This window comes from Mobula birostris, chromosome 4, assembly GCF_030028105.1.
Source record: "Mobula birostris isolate sMobBir1 chromosome 4, sMobBir1.hap1, whole genome shotgun sequence".
Classification (NCBI taxonomy): domain Eukaryota; kingdom Metazoa; phylum Chordata; class Chondrichthyes; order Myliobatiformes; family Myliobatidae; genus Mobula; species Mobula birostris.
In genome coordinates this window covers 183,363,710-183,387,734 of record NC_092373.1, presented here as the reverse complement: position 1 = coordinate 183,387,734, position 24,025 = coordinate 183,363,710, and the positions used below count along the sequence as shown (strand labels likewise).

General features: G+C 41.9%; 1 protein-coding gene across 3 annotated transcripts in view; it reads right to left on the bottom strand.

The window, feature by feature from the left end:
* LOC140196827 (E3 ubiquitin-protein ligase RMND5A) overlaps positions 1-22,901 on the bottom strand; it is a 68,481-nt gene extending 45,580 nt beyond the window's left edge. For 2 of the 3 annotated variants that reach the window (XM_072256660.1, XM_072256661.1), the window contains exons 1-2: positions 22,534-22,898; positions 3,858-4,000 (exon numbers count right to left, since the gene is read on the bottom strand). In XM_072256660.1, coding sequence (XP_072112761.1) covers positions 3,858-4,000; positions 22,534-22,675 — 285 coding nt within the window. In that variant the 5' untranslated portion in view covers positions 22,676-22,898. Of the gene's footprint in view, positions 1-3,857; positions 4,001-22,533 lie in introns of all 3 variants that reach the window. The other variant, XM_072256662.1, reaches the window with a different exon arrangement.
* Between the last annotated feature and the right edge of the window lie 1,124 nt (positions 22,902-24,025).

Genomic DNA, 24,025 nt, shown 5'->3' with positions numbered 1-24,025 from the left:
GAGAGAGGAGCTTGCCTAGGTGGATTGGAGGAGGATACTGGCAGAGATGATGGCACAACAGAGATGGCTGAAGTTTCTGGAAGTAGTTCAAAAGTGCATGATAGATATGTCCCAAAGAGGAAGTTGTTCTCAAATGGCAGGGGTAGGCAACCATGGTTGACAAAGGAAGTTAAGGACTGCATAAAAGCCAAGTAAAGGGCGTATAAGGTAACAAAAGTGAGTGGGATTCTGGCATGGTCCCAGAGGACTGGGAGTTTGCGAATGTCACTCCACACTTTAAGAAGGGAGGAAGGCAAAAAGAGAGGAGATTACAGCCCAGTTAGTCTAACTTCAGTGGTTGGGAAAGTGTTGAACTCTGTTATTAAGGATGAAGTTTTCAGGTACTTGGAGACTAATTATAAAATAAGTCAAAGTCAACATGGTTTCTGTAAAGGTAGATCTTGCCTGACAAATCTGTTGGAGTTCTTTTTACTTACTTTACTGTCGCCAAACAATCGATACTAGAGCGTACAATCATCACAGCGATATTTGATTCTGTGCTTCGTGCTCCCTTGAGCACAAATCGATAGTAAATATTAAAAATTTAAATTATAAATCATAAATAGAAAATAGAAAAGGGAAAGTAAGGTAGTGCAAAAAACTCGAGAGGCAGGTCCGGATATTTGGAGGGTACGGCCCAGATCCAGGTCAGGATCCATTCAGCAGTCTTATCACAGTTGGAAAGAAGCTGTTCCCAAATCTGGCCATACGAGTCTTCAAGCTCCTGAGCCTTCTCCTGGAGGGAAGAGGGACGAAAAGTGTGTTGGCTGGGTGGGTCGTGTTCTTGATTATCCTGGCAGCACTGCTCCGACAGTGTGCGGTGTAAAGTGAGTTTGAGGACGGAAGATTGGTTTGTGTGATGTGCTGGGCTGTGTTCACGATCTTCTTCAGCTTCTTCCAGTCTTGGACAGGACAACTTCCATACCAGATTGTGATGCACCCTAGAAGAATGCTTTCTACATCTATAAAAATTAGTGAATTTTTGAGGAAGTAACCAAGAGGGTGGACAAAGGAGAGGCAGTGGATGTCATTTACTTGGATTTTCAGAAGGCATTTGATAAGGTGCCATACAAGGCTGCTTAACAAGATAAAATCCTATGGCATTACGGGAAAGGTACTGGCATGGATAGCGGAATGGCTGACAGGCAGGAGGCAGCAAGTGGGAATAAAAAGGCGGCAAGTGCAATGTTGGCATTTATTTCAAGGGAAATAGAATATAAAAGCAAAGAGATAATGCTGAGCCTTTATAAGACTCTAGTCAGGCTGCACTTGGAGTAGTGTCAACAGTTTTGGGTCCCATATCTCAGAAAGGATGTGTTGTCATTGGAAAGGGTCCAGAGGAGGTTCACAAGGATAATTACTGGGAACGAAAGAGTGAACATATGAAGAGCGTTTGGCAGCTTTGGGCGTGTACTCACTGGAATTTAAAAGCATGCATGGAGATTTCATTGAAACCTACCGAACGCTGAAAGGACTAGATATGGTGGATGTAGAAGGGATGCTTCCTAGGGTGGGGGTATCCAGAACTAGAGGACGCAGTTTCAAAACTGAGGGGTGACCCTTTAGAACAGAGGTACGTACAATTTTTTTTAAAGACAGAGAATAGTAAATCTGTGGTATGCTCTGCCACAGACTGTGGTGAAGGCCAAGTCCATGCGTATATTTACAGTGGAAGTTGATTGTTTCCTGATCGGTCCGGGCATCAAAGGATATGGTGAGAAGGCAGGGTTGAGTGGGATCCAAGATCAGCGATGATAGAATGGTGGAGCAGGCTCGATGGGCTGAATGGCTTAATTCTGCTCCAAAGCCTTGTGGTCTTATAGTCTTATGGCTTGCTCCATGCAAATAAATAAACAACAACACATTTCATGATACATGCTGGTGACAATAAACCTGATTCTAATTTAAAAACAATATCACCCAATCCTCAGGAGATGAAATACAATATGCAGATGATGTTTTGCATTCGTGCAAGCTCAGAGATATCACTGACTGAAGCAAAGGAGAGGATGGGCCTTATGCTTGACATCTACAGGATGGAAACATCTCATCTTGCACTCCTCAGATAATAGAAATTCACAGATTCACATGGAAAATGTAAGCAGCTGCACATATCTCAAGAGCCACCTCATGACAGAGGCACATATCAATGTTGAAATTGCTTTCAATGTGTCTGCAAAGCCTTTGATCAATTAAGACACTATTTAGTACAAAAACCATTATCCGCCAGGTAGTAGTGTCATCAGCCCATCAATGCACCTTTGAGAACTTGGCTACCTACAGAAGATATTATATTTCCATCTAAAGGTTTGGCAGCAAAGCCAAATAAAGTAGTGAATGAAGCCAATATTTTCCAACTTTTGTCATACAAGGGGCCTCTATCGTATCAGGAGGTGAGGTTGATGGCAAAGTCAGCATCTCTTATCAAGCTTCCTTTACAAGGATCGTTTATTTTCTCAGACTAGCCACAGAGACATAAAAAGAAAAGCTAGCAATAGAAGGTGTCAGGTATAAAATACAGTGGATCCTGGTTAGTTTGGACACATGGGAACCAGTGCACTCTGGTCCAGTTAAGTGGTCGTCTCAGTTAGGTAAAGTTTCATGGAAATAGTTAAAACGGTACAAAAAAAAACACAAAATGAGTAAGAAATTAAATATTTAAATGAAATGCAGAACAAATTAGAACACTATCAATACTATAAAAGTGTGTATTAATTCCTAACAGTTATCAGAGAAATTCATCCAGTGTACGCTAGCTCATTCTTTTGATTTAGTGTAAATAAACAAAATCAGTGCATACACCTAGTGTAAGTAATGGACTGCCTTCAAACAGAGTTTTGATGATTCCATCCTTCAAATCTTCATTTTTACTGCAACATTCAAGATAACTGCTGATACTTTCAAATTCTTTGTAGTTCCTAAATGAAGTAGTGAAACAGTTTCATTTTCACGTCAAGCATCTCCAAGCCTGAATGCTTGAAGCAGCAGTGAAGAAAGCAGTTCTGAATTGTCTTACTGCATACTTCTCACCAACTATCAATGACAAAAAAAAATCACTTTTTGAACACAAGCACACTCAACTGAAGCTACTTAAAAACTTTGTAGTGTTTAATGGCAACACAAGTTCACATGATTGACATTAGTTAGAAACTATTTGGCAACAATCTCGTCTCAATTAAACACCATAGTATTGCCGAATAAACAAAGGAAATCTCAGCTATTTTCTAAATTAGTTTTTGTTCTTTAAGAGTTGTCCCAAATAAGCCGCTGTCCCAATTAACCAATGACACAAACGGAATCCACTCTATTATGCTCAAAAATAGGGAATGGCAACCTATAATGTGGCCATGGTGAGCAACACAGTGCTGGGAATCTTTAAATGCACTACAAGCGATCATTATCAGCAGTCATGCACATTCCCAGGAAAGGCTCTGCTCTCCCCAATTCCAGATGTAGAAGGTTACATGGTGATGAAAATGAATTCAGCACATCTGTGTTTTATGAATACAGTTTCTTCTAACTTTTTATTAAAATTATCTGCACGTAATACAGAATTCTGCATAAATATGATTTCTGCTCAATAAAGCAATATAAAAGACTGAGCCAAGAAAGAAGTCTTATAGGAAAGAACATTTCCAGGAAATAAATACTAAAAATATTAGAATATGATGATATTACTGGCAATGTAAAAATCAAAACACAGACTTAGCTGTTCTTAAAAACTAGTCATACAGACATAATTTCAGGTAGGTAAACTAAATTCTAACTGAAATTTCTATGACAAAACAATGGACAATCTCCACAAACCATGAACTTACCCGGTCAATGGCTTTCCCGACACGTGAAACACTGCAGTGAATGTCCTTGTGGTCAGAGGCCAGTTTTTGAACTGTGTCCTTTATTCTTTTGCAACACTGAGACAAAACAAGCGATAAGGTCCCCGATAACTCAACATCTTGACCTATACCATAAGGAAAATAAAAAAGAAACAGACATTTCAATTTTTATAAACTGGTAAGCTCATCCATTATTCTTATATTTGTAATTTAGCACTCATATATATGCACTACATATGCTTATCTTCTGAACAACTTCTGGAAGTTAGTGATCAATTATTATATCTAGTGCAAGTTATGGTTTAACAATTATGTCCAAATTAACTAACTCAATATGCATCACTTCAGTTAATTCTCAAAATGTGAATGTTGGCAACAAAGCTATTACTACTTGTCAATTATAAACCTCTGCCTCAAAGAACCATTGGACATAGGTTTAAAGTAATAAAGTACCGGTAGCAAAAACAATACAAGGATTTATTTTAAAAACATAGTTAAATAGTTATCTGGAAAACAATGTTTGAAAGGGCAGATTTAAATCAAGCCCTTCAAAAAAGTAACTGGAGTGAAGACTAACTGGATGCCTCTTATACATAGACACAACCAGCCTAATGAGTTGAATATTTCCTCCTTTGCTGTTATAATTCTGTGATTCCAGTTGCTCAATGTGGCATTAAGTTCAGTAGCCTTCCTGAACCACTGCAGTCTGTGAAAATATTGAAGTAAATGTTCCTACCAAATTGTTAGGTAGAAGTTCATCATCAAGGCAACAGTAATTATGCAACACACACAAAATGCTGGAAGAACTGAGCAGGTCAGGCAGCATCTATGGAAATAATTATGCTGGAATCATAACCCCACCCCTTCTCCCCATACTCTCAGCCCAACCACACCCACCCCATCCCTTCTCCCCATACCCTCTCACCAACCCCACCCACCCTTTCTCACACTCGGATCTGGGCCATACCCTGCAAATATCCAGACCTGCCTCTTGGTTTTTTTGGAATACCTTACTTTCCATTTTTCTATTCTATTTATGATTTATAACTTAAGTTTTTAATATTTACTAACTGTAATCCAGGGAGTGGGAAGCGCAGAATCAAATATCGCTGTGATGATTGTACGTTCTAGTATCAATTGTTTGGCAACAATAAAGTACAAAGTATAAAAGATGAAATAGCGGCATATTTGGATAGCAGTGGCAGGACAGGTCCGAGTGAGCATGGATTTACGAAGGGAAATCATGCCTGAATGGTCTTCTGGAATTTTCTGAGAATGTAACTATGAAAATGGACATGGGAAAGCCAGTGGATGTAGTGTACCTGGACTTTCAGAAAGTCTTTGATTAGGTCCCACATTGGAGGTTAGTGTGCAAAATTAGAGCAAATGGTATTGGGGGTAGGGTACTGACATGGATAGAAAATTGCTTGGCAGACAGGAAACAAAGAGTAGAGATTAATGGGTCCTTTTCAGAATGGCAGGCAGTGACTAGTGGGGTACCGCAGGCTCGGTGCTGGGACTGCAGCTATTTACAATATACATTAATGATTTAGATGAAGGGATTAAAAGTAACATTAACAAATTTGCAGATGACACAAAGCTGGGTGGCAGTGTGAAATGTGAGGAGGATGTTATGAGAATGCAGGGTGACTTGGACAGGTTGGGTGAGTGGGCAGATGCATGGCAGATGCAGTTTAATGTGGATAAATATAAGGTTATCCACTTTGGTGGCATGGACAGGAAGGCTGATTACTATGTGAATGGTGTCAAGTTAGGAAAAGGGGAAGTACAACGAGATCTAGGTGTCCTTATTCACCAGTCACTGAAAGTAAGCATGCAGGTACAGCAGGCAGTGAAGAAAGCTAATGGCATGTTGGCCTCCATAACAAGAGGAGTTGAGTATAGGAGCAAAGAGGTCCTTCTGCAGTTGTACAGGGCCCTGGTGAGACCACACTTGGAGTACTGTGTACAGTTTTGGTCTCCAAATTTGAGGAAGGACATTCTAGCTATTGAGGGAGTGCAGCACAGGTTCACGAGGTTAATTCCCAGGATGGCGGGACTGTCATATGTTGAAAGATTGGAGTGACTGGGGTTGTATACACTGGAATTTAGAAGGATGCGAGGGGATCTGATTGAAACATGTAAGATTATTAAGGGATTGGACATGCTAGAGGCAGGAAACATGTTCCCGATGTTGGGGGAGTCCAGAACCAGAGGCCACAGTTTAAGAATAAGGGGTAGACAATTTAGAACGGAGTTCAGGAAAAACTTTTTCCAGACAGAGGGTTGTGGTTCTGTGGAATGCTCTGCCTCAGAAGGCAGTGGAGGCCAATTCTCTGGATTCTTTCAAGAAAGAGTTAGATAGAGCTCTTAAAGATAACGGAGTGAAGGGATATGGGGAGAAGGCAGGAAAAGGGTACTGACTGGGGATGATTAGCCATGATCAGTGAATGGTGGTGCTGGCTCGAAGGGCTGAATGGCCTACTCATGCACCTATTGTCTATTGAAATGAAGAAACAGTCGACGTTTCCAGCTGAGACTCTTCTTCAGGACTCATATCCTTCATTATAGTGTGCAACTTTGCAGAGGAACTTGAAAGTGACAGTGTTCCTGTGACCAACTCTCCATATCCTCTACTAATATAGCTGTGAGCACTGTATTGTGGCTGTACGGTACAATACAATGCATGAATACCAAACTTGGATAAACTAAATTATGATATGTTGAACGGCTGGCTTGCATTTCCTTGAGCATAGATGACAGGGAAGTGATATGACTGAGGTGCTGGAAATATTTTTAAAACTTAGACATTAGGGACTTGAGCCAGAATAATCTATTCCTAATTTTGTTACCAATGTCAAGGAAAGAATGGTTAAACTCTCTCGTGCTAGATAGCAGTTTTGCTTGATAAGCTTAAGTGAATATTATTTGCCACTTATCTGCTCCAAGCCAGAATGTTGTTTGTCAGTGATAATAATAAACCTGATTCCGACCCTGAAAGCACAAGACAAACCAGAAGCACATTCTGGTTCCCCTCTTAATCCCTGCTCTTCTCTCTAGCCTATCATCTCCCTCTGGTGCCCCTCCTTCCATTTCTTCCGTGATCCACTGTCCTCTCTTATTTTCAGCCCTTTACCTCTTCCATCTTTCACTCCCAGTTTCTCACTTCATCCCCTCCCCTTCCCCCACCCATCCACCCTCCCCCTCACCTGCCTTCACTTATCACTTGCCGACTTGTACTGCTTGCCCTCCCTCCATTTTCTTATTCTGGATTCTTCTCTAATCCTGATTTAAGGGTCTTAGCCCAAAACATCAACAGTTCATTCCCTTCCACAGATGCTGTGTGATTTGCTGGGTTCCTTCAGCACTTTGTGTATGTACACATGTATACTTTAAGAGCATTTCAAAACTAATACCTTTATAGAACTATTTGTCTGTGCTTAGAAAATACAGAAATAGCAGTTAAAATGCATCCCAAGAAGGATTATTATAAAATCAGACAATCTTTCTCTTTTCTTCTGTAGAATGGAAATGCGCAGAAAAACTACTATAATTTGTGAACAGGTATTCTTTCAAATTCTCAAGATTTCTTTCTTCAAGACAGCTGGTGAAGCTGCCTTCTAGCTGACTGCACAACTGTGATTAAGGATTTCTTGTGATAAATACACTGTACCAACACACCTAACAAACATAGACGTTGCCTGATCTGCTGAGTTCTTCCAGCATATTGTGTATGTTACTCTGAGCTATGATGTTGTCTCCATTTGAAATAATGTCATAACCTTCCAAACTGGGGGAACTGTTTTAGAATCTAAAAAACTTTTGGTTGGTAATATCCACTGTCTACATTGACATCATCTTAAAAGCCCTATTATGCAAGGTTAGCAGCACCTGGAGGTTAACTATTTTTTAGTTCCGTGATTTTCTCCAATACACCCTATCTTCGTTATATGCGTCTTCAGACAATGCGGATTCACAGTTATGCAAGGAACCTATTTCTACCAACTTCTCCTTATATGCATCCAAGACGCAGTTATGCGAGGAGCACTGCTTTCCCGCCGATACAAGTCACGTGCACATGCCTCACAGTCTCACTGTTGAGACTAGAAGCACCGCTTTCCCACCAATACAAGTCACATGCGCACGCCTCAGTGTCACTCCTGCCAGTCTCGCATTGGTTTTGGCAATGTATGGATGTGCGATCTTGCACTCTTAAACTTTTGTTGTTTTTACCTATGGTGTAGTGATTTTGTGCTATTTAACTATGCCTCCTAAGTGTCTGATGTCAAGTCCTGGGCCATCAGCCAAGCCGCACAGAACGACTTTAACACTTGAAAAAAAGTTAGTAATTATAAACAGGGCGGCGTCAGGTGAAGATAACACAGCTCTGGGACGCCACCCTGTGCAGTTGCGGTCTGTTAGCTGAGTTAGGCATCACATCAAAGCAGGTGTTTAATGCAGACGAGACAGGGCTTTTTTGGAAGCGTATGCCGAAATGCATTTTCGTAAGTAAGGATGAAAGAACTGCATCAGGTTTCAAGGCAGTAAAGGATAGATTGACTTTGCTTTTGTGTTCCAATGCTGAAGGAGGCTGTAAGATGAAGCCTCTCTTAGTTTACCATTCACTAAACCCCCGTGCTCTTAGAGTAAGAAGCCTCTCAGTGGAGCGTGGAAATCAATTTGGGCGGAGTGTGTGCACACCCTCAAGGGGTTTCCTGCCTTCACTGCAGCTGTCCAGGATTGTGTGGCCCTGGGCTGTAAAGTTGGTGGGGAAGGATTCTCAGATCTCAAGACTGCTGACGTGGTAGAACCCCTCGGTTCTCATGAAGAATTAAGTGTGGATGACCTTCTGTGTTTAACTCAGACAGAAGGTGATAACAATGAAGAAGAAAGTGTTGAGTTGCAGGTGAAGGATTTTACGGTGAAGCAACTGGCTGAACTTAAGGCTGTGGAACACTTGGCACAAATGGCGATGGACTTGGACCCAAGTTTAAAACGGAGTCAGCATTTCAGTTGTTCCCTACAGTCAAGCCTTCTTCCCTACAAGCAAATTTATGCTGAGAAACAAAATGCCGCCAAGCAAACAACCCTCACCACTTTCTTCAAACCGGTGTCATCTCCTGCTGCCGGCAGTTCTGAGAGTTCTGAGTCTTCCTTCACCCCTTGCTGTCCTTGATGATCCTGATGACCCACAACCATCCACCTCATCCATGTAAAGCTGCCCAACACCACTGCACAACCACTCATCTCCCGGAGCCAACACACCTGCCACTGTTGGTGAGTACTGTACATCCTAGTATGTTAACTTTCTATAATTTATTACATTGAATATTACCTTAAATTGATGAAATATAATACGAAAGTTGCCTTGTGGTACTGCTTTTGTATCGTATTGGTATGAAAATGTGAATAAATTACAGATAAAACATACTTAGGAAGCCCTCCAGAATGCATCCCTATTTTCTCCATTTAAATAATTATTCACATTTATCGTCACACTGACTTTAGACCAGATATTCTTCACTATTTACAGGTTTTCACCTGTGAAGACTAATAATATGATTGTTTAATTTCTCTCTAACTTCTTGTTATAATTTATCCCAGCTCACATCAACTTAAAAAACATATTAAAAAGGACAATTTATGTAATGTTAAGGTGCCCCTGTGCTGAGGACAAATCGTGGCGGAAGTGTTGCTGCCTATCTGTATTGATCTGTTGGTCAGGAAGTCAAGGGAGGTGCTGTCTAAGCCTATTTTTATGTTCTCATTGGATTCTACTTTCTCCTTCAGTCATTTTTTTTTTAAAAACAGAAATTATAGTTTATATTGGACTTCAAAAGTTACACTTGCTCAATGTTAATCATACTTAAGCTCTAAAAGACACATATAAAGGAAAACAAACTGTATATAACAAATGAGCAGCATTCCCCAACCATTAAACATATAGTGGGAAAAAGAGATTACCCTCCTTGCTAAGAGCAGAAAAATAGAGTAGAAACCGATTCAGAAAAAAAATAAGAAAACAGTTTTTAAAAATGGCCATTAAAGGGATTAAATAGAAGGATGTTCCAAAAATAATAAATCTATTTATTCATTGCGAATCAGTCAGACTGCTATCATTCCGTAGGATCTTACAGTAGTTAAGTCAGCAAATACAGAACCACAAAATCTTGCAAGCTTAATTAAGGGTTGCACTATGGTTCACGCTCACTCTTACTGAACCCACACTAGAACAATGGCTGTGTGTAATAATTGGTTCGTTATTGTCATCTGTACTGAGATAGTGGAAAAACTTGATGTTGCACACCATCCATGCAAGTCACTCCAAAACATAAGTACATCAAAGTAATGCAGAAGAAAATATAACGTTACCATTACAGGGAAAGTGCAGCAAGGGTGGACGAATAAGGTACAAGGGCTATGACAAGGTTGACTGACAGATGAGAGTTCATCAGGTACAAAAGGTGCCACGGTACTGTAGTGGTTAGCGCAATACTATTACAGCTCAGGACATTGGAGTTTGGAGTTCAATCCATGTATGCACAGTAAGGAGTCCCTGTACATTCTCCCAGTGGAATGCGTGGGTTTCTCCGGGCCCTCCGGTTTCTTCCCACAGTCCAAAGAAATACCAGGTAGGTTAATTAATCAATGTAAATTGCCCCATGATTATGTTAGGGTTAAATCGGGATTGTCAGGGGTTGCTAGAAGGGCCAGAAGGGCTTATTCTGCACTGTATCTCTAAATAAATGAATAAACAGAGTCTGTTCAAGAGGCATAACAGTAAGATAGAAGATGATGTTCTTGAGCCTGGTAGTGTGTGTGTGTTTACGTTGTTTATATTCTGCTCTGGGGTGGGGGGAGGGGTGCGAGAGAGAACGGTTGAGATGGGAGGATCTTTGATTATGATAGCTGCTTTCCCTGAAGTAGTGGGGAGTGTAAATAGTCAATGGAGGGGAGACTAATTTTTGTGGCGGACTAAGCTGGGTCCACAATTTTCTGCACTTTCTTGCTATCTTGGGCAGAGCAGTTGCCTATCTGGATAGGATGCTTTTAATGGTGCATGCATAAAACTTGCTGAGGGCCAACAGAAACATGCCAATTCCTTGGTCCTTCGTCTTCAGAGGAAGAAGAGACACTGGTGTGCTTTCTTGGCCATAGCATCAATGTGGTTGGACCAAGACAAGCCACTGGTGATAACTACTCTAGGAACTTGAAGCTCTCAATTATCTCCACCTCAGAAGCATTGAGACTAGGCCTGTACTCCAGCCTACTTCTTGCAGCCAATAACTAGCTCTTTTGTTTTGCTTACAGTGAGGAAAAGGTTGCTTTCTTGACACTATAACACTAGGCTATCTCCTTAGTGTACTCCATTTTGTGTCTGAGATCCAGCCCACCGATGTGGTGTAATCTACAAACTTATAGATGGAATTAAAACAGAATCTCACCACACAGCAATGAGCATATAGGGAATTAAGAAAGGGGGTGAGAACACAGCCCTGCAGGGTACCAGTGTTGAGGACAATCATGGCGAAGATGCTGCTATTCTTACTAATTGTCGTCTGTTGGCCAGGAAGTAAAGGACCCAGTTGCAGAGAAAGGTGCTGACTCCAAGGTCTAGGAGTTTGGAAATAAGTTTACTTGGAATTACAAAATTGAGGGCAGAGCTTTATCAATAAGAGTAATTCACTGTAGGTCTAGTGGACAGAAAGGACATTTAATAATCATAAGATCATGTAACTTGCACCAAAGTAGTCTAGATACCAGGATTAAAATACTGGAAACAGAATATTTCTCTGAATGCAATAAGTTCATAAAAGATAATTTGTTACACTAGTCCACTGCCATGTAAAAAAATCTGCAGTTCCAATGTAATTAGCATTATTAGCAGCAACCTCAATTACATGATGGCCCAAAGCAATATTATCATAAATTACCCAATCAAAACTTGGAAGTGAACACTTACGTGCACGTGTACATACAAGTTAATTCTGCAGGATGTGAGACAGGAAGAGTTAAGTGAATAAAAGAAAAGAATATTGCAATGGAAACGAGACAGACTGCAGATGTTGCAAATCTAGAGCAACACACATACACACAAAATGCTGATGGAGCTCATCAAGTGGGGCAGTTTATATGGAAATAAATAAATGGTCAACATTTCAGTCTGTTGAGTGTTCATTTCCTTCTATAAATGCTGCCTGATTAGCTGAGATCCAGCATTTCATATGTAGCTCCAGAATCAGAATCAGGTTTATTATCACCAGCATGTGACGTGAAACTTAACTTGGCAGCAGCAGTTCAATGCAATACATAATCTAGCAGAGGAAAAAAAATAATAAAATAATAACAATAAACAAGTAAATCAATTGCGTATATTGAACAGATTAAAAAACATGCAGAAACAGAAATACTTTATATTAAAAAAGTGAGGTAGTGTCCAAAGATTCAATGTCCATTTAGGAATCGGACTGCAAAGGGGAAGAAGCTGTTCCTGAATCACTGAGCGTGTGCCTTTAGGCTTCTGTACCTCCTTCCTGATGGTAACAGTGAGAAAAGGGCATGCCCTGGGTGCTAGAGGTCATTAATAATGGACGCTGTCTTTCTGAGACACTGCTCCCTGAAGATGTCCTGTTGGGACCAGGTTAGATTGACACCCAGGAACTTGAAGCTGCTCATTCTCTCCACTTCTGATCCCTCTATGAGGATTGGTAATGTGTTCCTTCATCTTACCCTTCCTGGTCCACAATCAGCTCTTTCGTCTTACTGACGTTGAGTGCCAGGTTGTTGCTGCGACACCACTCCACTATTTGGCATAACTCACTCCTGTACGCCCTCTCGTCACCACCTGAGATTCTACCAACAATGGTAGTATCGTCAGCAAATTTATAGATGGTATTTGAGCTATGCCTAGCCACACAGTCATGTATATATAGAGAGTAGAGCAGTGGGCTAAGCACACACTCCTGAGGTATACCAGTGTTGATCATCAGCGAGGAGGATATGTTATCACCAATCCGCACAGATTGTGGTCCTCTGGTTAGGAAGTCAAGGATCCAATTGCAGAGGGAGGTACAGAGGTCCAGGTTCTGCAACTTGTCAATCAGGATTGTGGGAATGATGGTATTAAATGTTGAGCTATAGTCGGAAGAACAGCACCCTGACGTAGGTGTTTTAGTGTTGTCCAGGTGGTCTAAAGCCGTGTGGAGAGCCATTGAGAATGTGTCTGCCGTTGACCTATTGTGGCAATCACAAATTGCAATGGGTCCAGGATCTTGCTGAAGCAGGAGTTTAGTCTGGTCATCACCAACCTCTCAAAGCATTTCATCACTGTCGATGTGAGTGCTACCGGGCGATAGTCATTAAGGCAGCCCAGTTCTTCTTTGGCACTGGTATAATTGTTGCCTTTTTGAAGCAAGTGGGAACTTCCACCCGTAGCAGTGAGAGGTTGAAAATGTCCTTGAATACTCCTGCTAGTTGGTTGGCACAGGTTTTCAGAGCCTTACCAGGTACTCCAACAGGACCTTCCACCTTACAAGTGTTCACTCTCTTTAAAGACAGCCCAACATCAGCCTCTGAGACAAAGATCACAGAGTCATCAGGTGCAGCAGGGATCTTCACAGCTGTAGTTGTGTTCTCTCTTTCAAAGTGTGCACAGAAGGCTTTGAGTTCATCTGGTAGTGAAGCATCACTGCCATTCATGCTACTGGGTTTCGCTTTGTAGGAAGTAATGTCTTGCAGACCCTGCCAGAATTGTCGTGCATCCAATGTCACCTCCAATCTCATTCGAAATTGTCTCTTTGCCCTTGAAATAACGTTTGCAAATCATACCTGGTTTTCTGGTACAGGCCTGGGTTGCCAGACTTGGATACACAAAAAGTTACGATGCTGATCGATCCTATTAAAAGGAGACATTTATGTGGCTGCTTTTTAGTATCATATATCAATGTTACATCAGATATTAAGCCCATCTAATCTCACAGATGAATACAAAGGATCACAATGAAATATTTTGTTGACCTGGGAAGTTTTGCTCTTCAGAAGAATGTTTCTCCCTGAAACATTACTAAAAATGGATATTATCACAATCATATTGTGGTGAATGCAAAAATTGCCACCTGGGTTTTTCACATTATCACAGTGACAACACTTCCAAAGTGCTTCATCAGCTGTGAGAAAGTTTGAAATTTCCAAAAGCTAATGTGTTAAAAGACCAAGTGTTTACAGGTTTCTTTACATTTATAACATTTTCAATCAAATATACCTCAAATTTTATGTGCTACAATGCAACTGTAGTCATGTTTGGAAAGTCAAACTAGAAGGCAGAGTACAAGGTCAGAGGGAGGTGAATCTGTGGAATATGTTGCCATAGGTAGCTGTGGTGGCCAGGTCATTTGGGTGTATTTAAGGTGGAGGTTGATAGGTTCTTTATTAGTCAGGGCATGAAAGGTTATGGGGAGAAGGTAGGAGAAAGATTGACAGAGAAAAGGGATCAACCATAATGTGCAACACACACAAAATGCTGGTGGAACGCAGTAGGCCAGGCAGCATCCACTGGAAGAGGTACAGTCGACGTTTCGGGCGAGACCCTGCGTCAGGACTAACTTAAAGAAGAGATAGTAAGAGAAATGTCGACTGTACCTCTTCCAATGGATGCTGCCTGGCCTGCTGCGTTCCACCAGCATTTTGTGTGTGTTACTTGAATTTCCAGCATCTGCAGATTTCCTCGTGTTTGCGTTTTTAAATTCAACCATAATGAAATGGCAGAGCAAAGTTGATGGACCAAATGGCCTAATTCTGCTCCTATGTCTTATGGTCCAAGGTTAATAGTAGGATTCTTAACAGTGCAGAAGAACAGAAGGATCTTGAGATCCAAAACCATAGATTCTCCCAAAGCTGCCACACAAGTTCATTTGGGTGATCAAGAAAGCAAATGGGGTACCGGTCTTTATTAGTCAGGAGATTGAGCTCAAGAGACATGAAGTAATGTCAGAATCAGATTTATTAACACTGATGTGCTGTGAAATTTGTTTTGCGGCAGCAGTAGAATGCAAAGCATAAAAATATATTAAATAATAAATATATTAAAAATATATAGTGAAAAAAGACAGCAAAATTGTGAGGAAGTGTTCACAGATCATTCAGAAATGTGATGAAGGGGAAGAAGCTGTTCCTAATATTTTGTGTGCATCTTCAGGCTCCTGTACCCCCTCACTGAGGGTAATAATGAGAAAGCATGTCCTGGATGGTGAGTGTCTATAAAGATGAATGAGCCTTCCTGAGGAATCACCTCTTGAAGATGTCCTCGATAATGGGGAGGCTACTGCTCATGAAGGAGCTGGTAGAGTCTATAACCCTCTTGCAGCTTTATAAAGCTCTGGATGAACCTGATTTGGAGTACTGTGTTCAGTCCTGTTTGCCTCATTATTGGAAGGATGTGGAAGCCTTAGAGAGGGTGCAGAGGAGATTTACCAGGATAGGTTGAGTGAGCTGAGGCTTTCTCTTTGGAGCAAAGGACGATGAGAGGCATCTGAAGAGACTCGTATGGCCAGATTTGGGAATAGCTTCTTTCCAACTGTGATAAGATTTGTAATCCAGGGAGTGTGAAAGCGCAGAATCAAATATCACTGTGATGGTTGTACGTTCTAGTACCAATTTTTTGGCGACAATAAAGTATAAAGTATAAGTATATGAGATAAGAGACAGAGTAGACAGCCATCATCTTTCTCCCAGAGCAACAATGGCTAATGTGAGTGACCATACTTTTAAGGTATTTAGAAAGAAGAATGGGGGGGGGGGGGATAAATTATCAGAGGTATTTTTATTATATATGAACACAGAATGGAAAGTGCATAGCATGCACTGCCGGGCTGGTGGTAGCAGTAGATGCATTAGGGACATGGATAAAAGAAAGATAGGAGGGCTATGTAGGAGGGAAGGATCTTGAAGTAGGTTGAAAGGTCAGCACAAAATTGTGGGCCAAAGGGCTTGTACTGTTTTATGTTCAATGTTGTCAGACACTTACCCATCACAATTTTACGCCCATTACACTATGTGCAACTCTGCCATGGATGGTCCCAGGCCCAGCTGTGAAAGGAGGAGGGTTGGGCATGGGGCTAGCAACACCATCCCATAAAAACCCAGAGCTACAAAAACACAGCGCAGGACAGAGGATTCCTGTGAGCTGCTATCAGTGACCTATGCCCCAGAAGGGGTAGTGAGCTTAAGCACGTACACTGTGTCTGAATACAAGGGGTATGGCTATTGTAAACAATGTGACCATGTTGGTAAATAAATTAATTCTACTTCTTATTGGTAATTATGTTCTACCACAGTGCCAAACCTACAGCCCATGAGACCCAACTAAGCCATAGAAATCTGACCCTCAAGGGCCAAGTCAAGTCTCATTTAATCCATATGATCTATAATGGAACATGAAAAACATGAATCACTTTCCAAATTCTAGAAGCCATCTCTCGACAGTGCTTTTTATATTTTCAAAGATGCTGAACCACTTAATAACTTTCCTTATTTAATATTTCACACACTTTCTCCTGAGAAACATCTATTAGTCCCCAATTTTTTTTATTATAAATAAAGTCAGTTGAAAATAGAATTGTACAGCATAAAATAGGCTCCTTGGCCCACTGAACTTATTCTGACCCCCATGCTTGTCCATAATAATCTGATTTTTCTGCATTAATTCTACAACGAAACTTGTCAACATCCTACATCTCCACATTTAAAATTTGCGTTTAGGTCCCCAAGAGCAACTCTTGCATTCACAATTCCCCCCACTTTATCTTTATTTACATAAAACGATCTTTGGGTTTTGAACTATTACCCAATACATTTTTCATACTCCTTTAGATTTCCAAATACCATTTAATTTCACTCACATACCTTATATACATTTTGAGCTTTATCTTGTCTTTCATTTTTTTTGCCTTAGCAAAACTATTTGCAGCTTGCCATCAGGGTTTGTCTGACATAGTTGTGCCACTTTTTTATTACTGTGAGGACAAAACCATTCTGCATTGCTTTAAGACTCAATGACATTAAGTCACGTTTTCAACGTTCATTTATTTATTTTCAGCTTCCCATTTCAAAACCTTTATAAGAACATAAGAAATAGGAGGAGGAGTAGGCCACCTGGCCTGTCGAACCTGCTCCACCATTCAATAAGATCATGGCTGATCTGGCCATGGACTCATCTCCACCTACCTGCCTTTTCCCCATAACCCTTAGTTCTCCTACTATGCAAAAATCTATCCAACCTTGTCTTAGATATTTTTACTAAGGTAGTCTCCACTGTTTCATTGGGCAGAGTATTCCACAGATTCACCACGCTCTGGAGAAAGCAGTTCCTCCTCATCTCCATCCTAATTCTACCCCCTGAATCTTGAGGCTATGTCCCCTAGTTCTAGTCTCACCTACCAGTGGAAACAACCTTCCTGCCTCTATCTTATCTATCCCCTTCATAATTTTATGTTTCTACAAGATCTCCTCTCATTCTTCTGAATTCCAGCGAGTACAGTCTCTGGCAACTCAATCTCTCCTCATAGTCTAACCCCCTCATCTCTGGAATCAACCTGGTGAACCTCCTCTGCACTGCCTCCAAAGCCAATATATCCTTCCTTAACTGATACTATAATGTTATGTGAATTGAATTATAATCACTACCACAAAAATGCCCATTCAGTGATGCTCCTTCCATCTGCTTCATTCACCAAAATTAATACCAGAATTACCACTCCCTGTGAATCTTCCACTTCAAGTGTCCCAGTGCTTTGGCATCTGTCATATACACTCAGTAGCCACCTTATTGGGTGCAGCAGAGGAACCCAGTGTGATCATCTGTTGCTGTAGCCAATCCACTTCGAGGTTTGATGTGTTGTGTGTTCAGAGTTTTTAAAAAAAAAGTTAAAAGTCTGTCCCGAGCCTTGTGGCCCATCATGGCCCCTTATGCCTGTTCCTGTGGCGTGAAGCGACTGAGAGTACAAGACTCCCCCCCAGATAGGATACCAGTCTATTGCCAGGTTAACCCTCAGCATTGTGACGGTACCCATGGACTGGAGCAGTGTGTGGTTAAGTGCCTTGCTCAAAGACACAATATGCTGCCTTGGCTAAGACTCGAACTCATGACCTTCCTATCATGTGTTCAGAGATGCTCTTTTTCATACCACTGTTATAATGTGTGGTTATTTGAGTTACTGTCACATTCCTGTCAGTTTGAACCAGCCTGGCCATTCTTCTCTGACCTCTCTCATTAACAAGACGTTTTTTCCCACTGGATTTTTTTTGTATCTCGCATCATTCTCTGTAAACTCTAGAGACTGCTGTGCATGAAAATGTCGGGAGATCAGCAGTTTCTGAGATACTCAAATCACCCCATCTGGCATTCATTCCATGGTCAAAATCACTTGGATCATATTCTTCTATATTCTGATGCATGGTCTGAACAACCATGTCTACATGCATTTATTCATTGAGATAGAACATAGAATACTACAGCATAGTACAGGCCCTTCGGCCCACAATGTTGTGCCGACCCTCAAACTCTGCCTCCCATATAACCCCCCACCTTAAATTCCTCCATATACCTGTCTAGTAGTCTCTTAAACTTCACTGGTGTATCTGCCTCCACCACTGACTCAGGCAGTGCATTCCACTCACCAACCACTCTCTGAGTAAAAAACCTTCCTTTAATATCCCCCTTGAACTTCCCAGTCCTTAACCTTAAAGCCATGCCCTCGTGTATTGAGCAGTGGTGCCCTGCGGAAGAGGCGCTGGCTATCCACTCTATCTATTCCTCTTATTATCTTGTACACCTCTATCATGTCTCCTCTCATCCTCCTTCTCTCCAAAGAGTAAAGCTCTAGCTCCCTTAATCTCTGATCATAATGCATACTCTCTAAACCAGGCAGCATCCTGGTAAATCTCCTCTGTACCCTTTCCAATGCTTCCACATCCTTCCTATAGTGAGGTGACCAGAACTGGACACAGTACTCCAAGTGTGGCCTAACCAGAGTTTTATAGAGCTGCATCATTACATCGCGACTCTTAAACTCTATCCCTCGACTTATGAAAGCTAACACCCCATAAGCTTTCTTAACTACCCTATCCACCTGTGAGGCAACTTTCAGGGATCTGTGGACATGTACCCCCAAATCCCTCTGCTCCTCCACACTACCAAGTATCCTGCCATTTACTTTGCACTCTGCCTTGGAGTTTGTCCTTCCAAAGTGTACCACCTCACATTTCTCTGGGTTGAACTCCAACTGCCACTTCTCAGCCCACTTCTGCATCCATCAATATCTCTCTGCAATCTTCGACAATCCTCTACACTATCTACAACACCATCAACCTTTGTGTCATCTGCAAACTTGCCAACCCAGCCTTCTACCCCTACATCCAGGTTGTTAATAAAAATCACGAAAAGTAGAGGTCCCAGAACAGATCCTTGTGGGACACCACTAGTCACAACCCTCCAATCTGAATGTACTCCCTCCACCATGACCCTCTGCCTTCTGCAGGCAAGCCAATTCTGAAACCACCTGGCCAAACTTCCCTGGATCCCATGCCTTCTGACTTTCTGAATAAGCCTACCGTGTGGAACCTTGTCAAATGCCTTACTAAAATCATGTAGATCACATCCACTGCACTACCCTCATCTATATGCCTGGTCACCTCCTCAAAGAACTCTTATCAATATTAGACACGATCTGCCTTTCACAAAGCCATGCTGACTGTCCCTGATCAGACCATGATTCTCTAAATGCCCAGAGATCCTATCTCTAAGAATCTTTTCCAACAGCTTTCCCACCACAGACGCAAGGCTCACTGGTCTATAATTACCCGGGCTATCCCGACTACCGTTTTTGAACAAGGGGACAACATTCGCCTCCCTCCAATCCTCCGGTATCACTCCCGTGGACAACGAAGACATAAAGATCCTAGCCAGAGACTTAGCAATCTCTTCACTCACCGCCTGGGGAATATTCAGTCAGACCCCAGGGACTTATCCGTCTTAATGTATTTTATCAACATGCTCCAGAACATTCACCTCACTCATATTGTCCTCACCAACAAGTTCCCTCTCATTGGTGAATACCGAAGAGAAGTATTCATTGAGGATCTCACTCACTTCCACAGCCTCCAGGCACACCTTCCCACCTTTATCTCTAATTGGTCCTACCTTCACTCCTATCATCCTTTTCTTCTTCACATAATTGAAGAATGCCTTGGGGTTTTCCTTTACCCTACTCACCAAGGCCTTCTCATGCCCCCTTCTTGCTCTTCTCAGCCCCTTCTAGCTGCCACATGATTGGCTGATTAAATATTTACATTAACAAGGAGTACAGGTATACCTAATAAAGTGGCCACTGAGTGTAAATCTATCTTACAAAAGCATAAGGAGTGGGAGTATTTTAGGATCAGCAAAGAACAAAATAAAGGAAAAACAGAAGGTAAAGTTAAAGTAACAAGATCTACTTAAAATGCAGTAAGTCTTTTTAATGCATTCTTTATCGATTATATATTTTGCTGATACTCCAGAAACACCAGTGATGTTGTGGGAATGGAACTGGACTCTCTGACGGTGGTGTCTGAAAAGAGGATGCTGCCTAAGTTGCATGCCGTCTTGGACAATGTCTCCCATCCACTACAGAATGTACTGGGTGGGCACAGAAGCACATTCAGCCAGAGACTCATTCCTCCGAGATGCAACACAGAGCGTCATAGGAAGTCATTCCTGCCTGTGGCCATCAAACTTTACAACTCCTCCCTTGGAGGGTCAGACACCCGGAGCCAATAGGCTGGTCCTGGACTTATTTCCTGGCATAATTTACATATTACTATTTAACTATTTATGGTTTTATTACTATTTATTACTTATGGTGCAACTGTAATGAAACCCAATTTCCCCTGGGATCAATAAAGTATGACTATTACTATGACTATGATTATTTTCTTTCTGGATATAAATTACTGATTTAGAATCTCAGTCGCCATGAATAAGCTTCCTTTTCATTCTTTGATCAGTTCCATTTCTCTTCAGTACATCTTTCTTCCCGTTTATAATACTGCCCATGTAGCAGGCTCCCCACGCAGCTGATAAATCCAAAGAAATAGCAGAGACTGATACAGTTTGGTATCACAGGTGGTTGCCAGTCAACGTTGAACTCAACGTAGGACTGCGTTAGGGACTCCAGCTCCAGATTTTTCCTCAGGTTTTACTCCCAAAGCCTTCACCGTGAGAGGGTATAGCCGCAAGGCAGCAGAGGTTGTCCTTCTCCTAGATGAGGTGAAAACCACAGCTGACAAGATCCATCTGCTCAGAGGTGCCAGTAACCTGTCTTTCTCCTTCTGTCAGTAGAAAAGGTGCCACCAGGCTTAGTAGCTAATGTACATGTGAAGACCAAGAACTGAACTTGGTTGTCAGAGGCTATTTGAGACACATGCCATTTGCAGCATTTAATAGGCAGTGGGAGCTTTCTTATAATATAGTTTTGAAAACATAGTACAATAGGATTGCAAAATCTTAACTCAAATCACTAGACTTTGTATCAAGAAGGTGGCAATCATCATTAAAGAACATCATCATCTGGGGCATATCCTCTTCTCATTGCTACCATCAGCAAGGTGGTACAGGAGTCTGAAGACTCTCACTCAAACTTTTAGGAACAGCTTCTTTCCCTCCACCATCAGATTTTGAAATGGTCCATTCACACTATCTCATTATTTGATTTCTGAACTACTTATTTATTCTTGTAACTTACAGTAATTGTATGCCTGGCACAGTACTGCTGCAGCAAATCAACACATTTTGCAAAATATGAGTGATAATAACCCTGATTCTGATGTCTAAAATCAAAATGTCTAAAAAAAATGTCAGTGTAAAGTTAACTACATACAACAAAAAATTCACACTCAATATGCTATTTCAAAGTGAAAACATTTTAGCAGGTATGAAAAATTATAATCAGTTATACTTCCTATGAAGATCTTAACACTGTTATTGCAGAGATTAAAATTACAATTCAAGTTTTTACAACCTGTAGACTAGTCTCCACATTGGAACAGATGACTTGTCAAGCCTGTAAATGCCATCTTGTAATAAACACACCTTTTCCAATAGGTGCGCCAACGTATAATCAGCGTGCACACATGGGACCACACACACCCTCGCATGAGTGAAATTTTAGATCAGATAATGTGCACGGTAACACCAATAAAACTACAGTATCACTTCAATGGAATATGATGTAAAGTAGCTGTATTACACTCTGTTAAGGTGTGCTATTTGGTCTGCGGATAGTGCCCAGTAAAAAACACAGGCGCGGAAAGGTCTGATGTTCGTATTTTATAACATCACGCACTTATCTCCAGCTGTAGTCGTTAGTCCAGCCATTAAACCTCGTACTGTATTGTAGGGTAATACACATCACGTAGTGTAAAGTTCACACACTGAGCGAAGCTCTGATAAGCTGCCAGCGGTAATGCAATGGGGTCAAGTATACATCGTGGAGCCGAGGTGACAAACAGATCGGTCCCTGCACTATGTTCCTCAGAGTAATGCCAAAGTAAACAGACAGTATATGCATATTACATGTACAGGCCCGTGCTCTGTAAGGTTATCGCCGTGGCGACGTTCACTCACCACCGGTCTGGCTCAGCTCTTGCCTCAGACCGCTCGTGTATTCGATCAGCTCCTCCAGAGTCCGGTCGCAATGCTGCCCGTACGAGGTGAATTTCTGCAGAACTTTATCCAGCTCCCTCTCCACGTTGAGACATTGCTCCATTATAAGGCGACCGAAAGGGAAGGGAGGAAGGAGGAAGGAGGGAGGGAGGGAGGAGAAAACGGGAGGCGATCGAAGCTCGTCGCCCGACCGGTCACTGGGTCCCAGCCCTGGCTACACCCCCTCCCCCGCCCCGGCCCGGCCTGGCTGCGCCTGCGCCGTTACCGCGATCCGGTCCGAGCGGCGCCGCGCGCCCCGACGCTCGCGACTGTTTTTGTTTTTCTCGAAGCGGCAGCGGCGACTCGCGCAACAGGTGGAACCCAGCAACAGCACCAAACCGGAGGGGTGGGGGTATGTGCAAGGAACAAAGAAAACTCCTAAACTCCGCTGAATATGGGACAGGTTACCAACAACCCTTGTTTTAAATACTCTTGTACGTGTGAATAACATACTAAGGAGCTACTGTAGACCTAATGACACGTTTCAATTTATAACCGCCCACTGAACCTCCCCCTAGTTTTCCCCCTCCACTAGTGGATAGGACCGGAAATTGCGCACAACATTGGCCAGTGATTAGGTTTATTGAGGAGAAGATAAAACACTAAATTAACAGCGAACCGAGGGTCGATTAGATCGTTTTAGTCTGTTATAGATTTTAGAATATTCATTTAAAGCAGCACTGGCGCTTGTTTAGGTGGCAGGACTCCTTTAACCTTTGACCTGGTCTCACTGATTAATCTCTGTGGGGGCGTTTGTCGCAGCTTGGGTCAGTGCTCTTGGCGTCTGGTGCTATATGTTATTAAATTCTGTCTCAAATTATTCCTTCACGTTCGGACTGGCAATGCTAGGAGTGTCCCTGAACTAAAGAGGTCGGTTAGTGAACCACGTTGGGAGGTCAGACAAAAATACAGATCGCTGGAAGAGGTTATCGGGTTAGTCGGCATCCGTGGAGGCAAACGGGCTGAGAGGGGAAAACGAAAGATTGCCAGGCCTGGGGGGCAAGGATGGGCATGTGGAATAGAGGCTGGTAGGCAATGTACGAGTGATACGCCTCTCGTTGAATAGATAAGCGTGGCAGGTGTCTTTCCCCGTAGGAAATTAGTGAACCAGCAAAAGTTTTGCATCAGTGCTATTTTCGTAGTAGCTGTTAAAAAGCGGTACTTTTAAAATCCCCAGTATATTTGCATTTTAGTTCCTCCTCTGCTACAATAGGTTTCAAACTCGTGTATCAAAATCAGTAGTCCAAAACTACAGGTGCTGGTTCACCGTGCTTTTGTACAGCTTGAAAGAAAGAAAAATGTAAATGACAAGCATTGGAAGCAAATCTGTCAAAACTCTAGACTTAATAAAATTTGACTATTTAATTGTATTAATTGATAAGGATAGCTCCGTTTTCATTATGAAATGTCACTT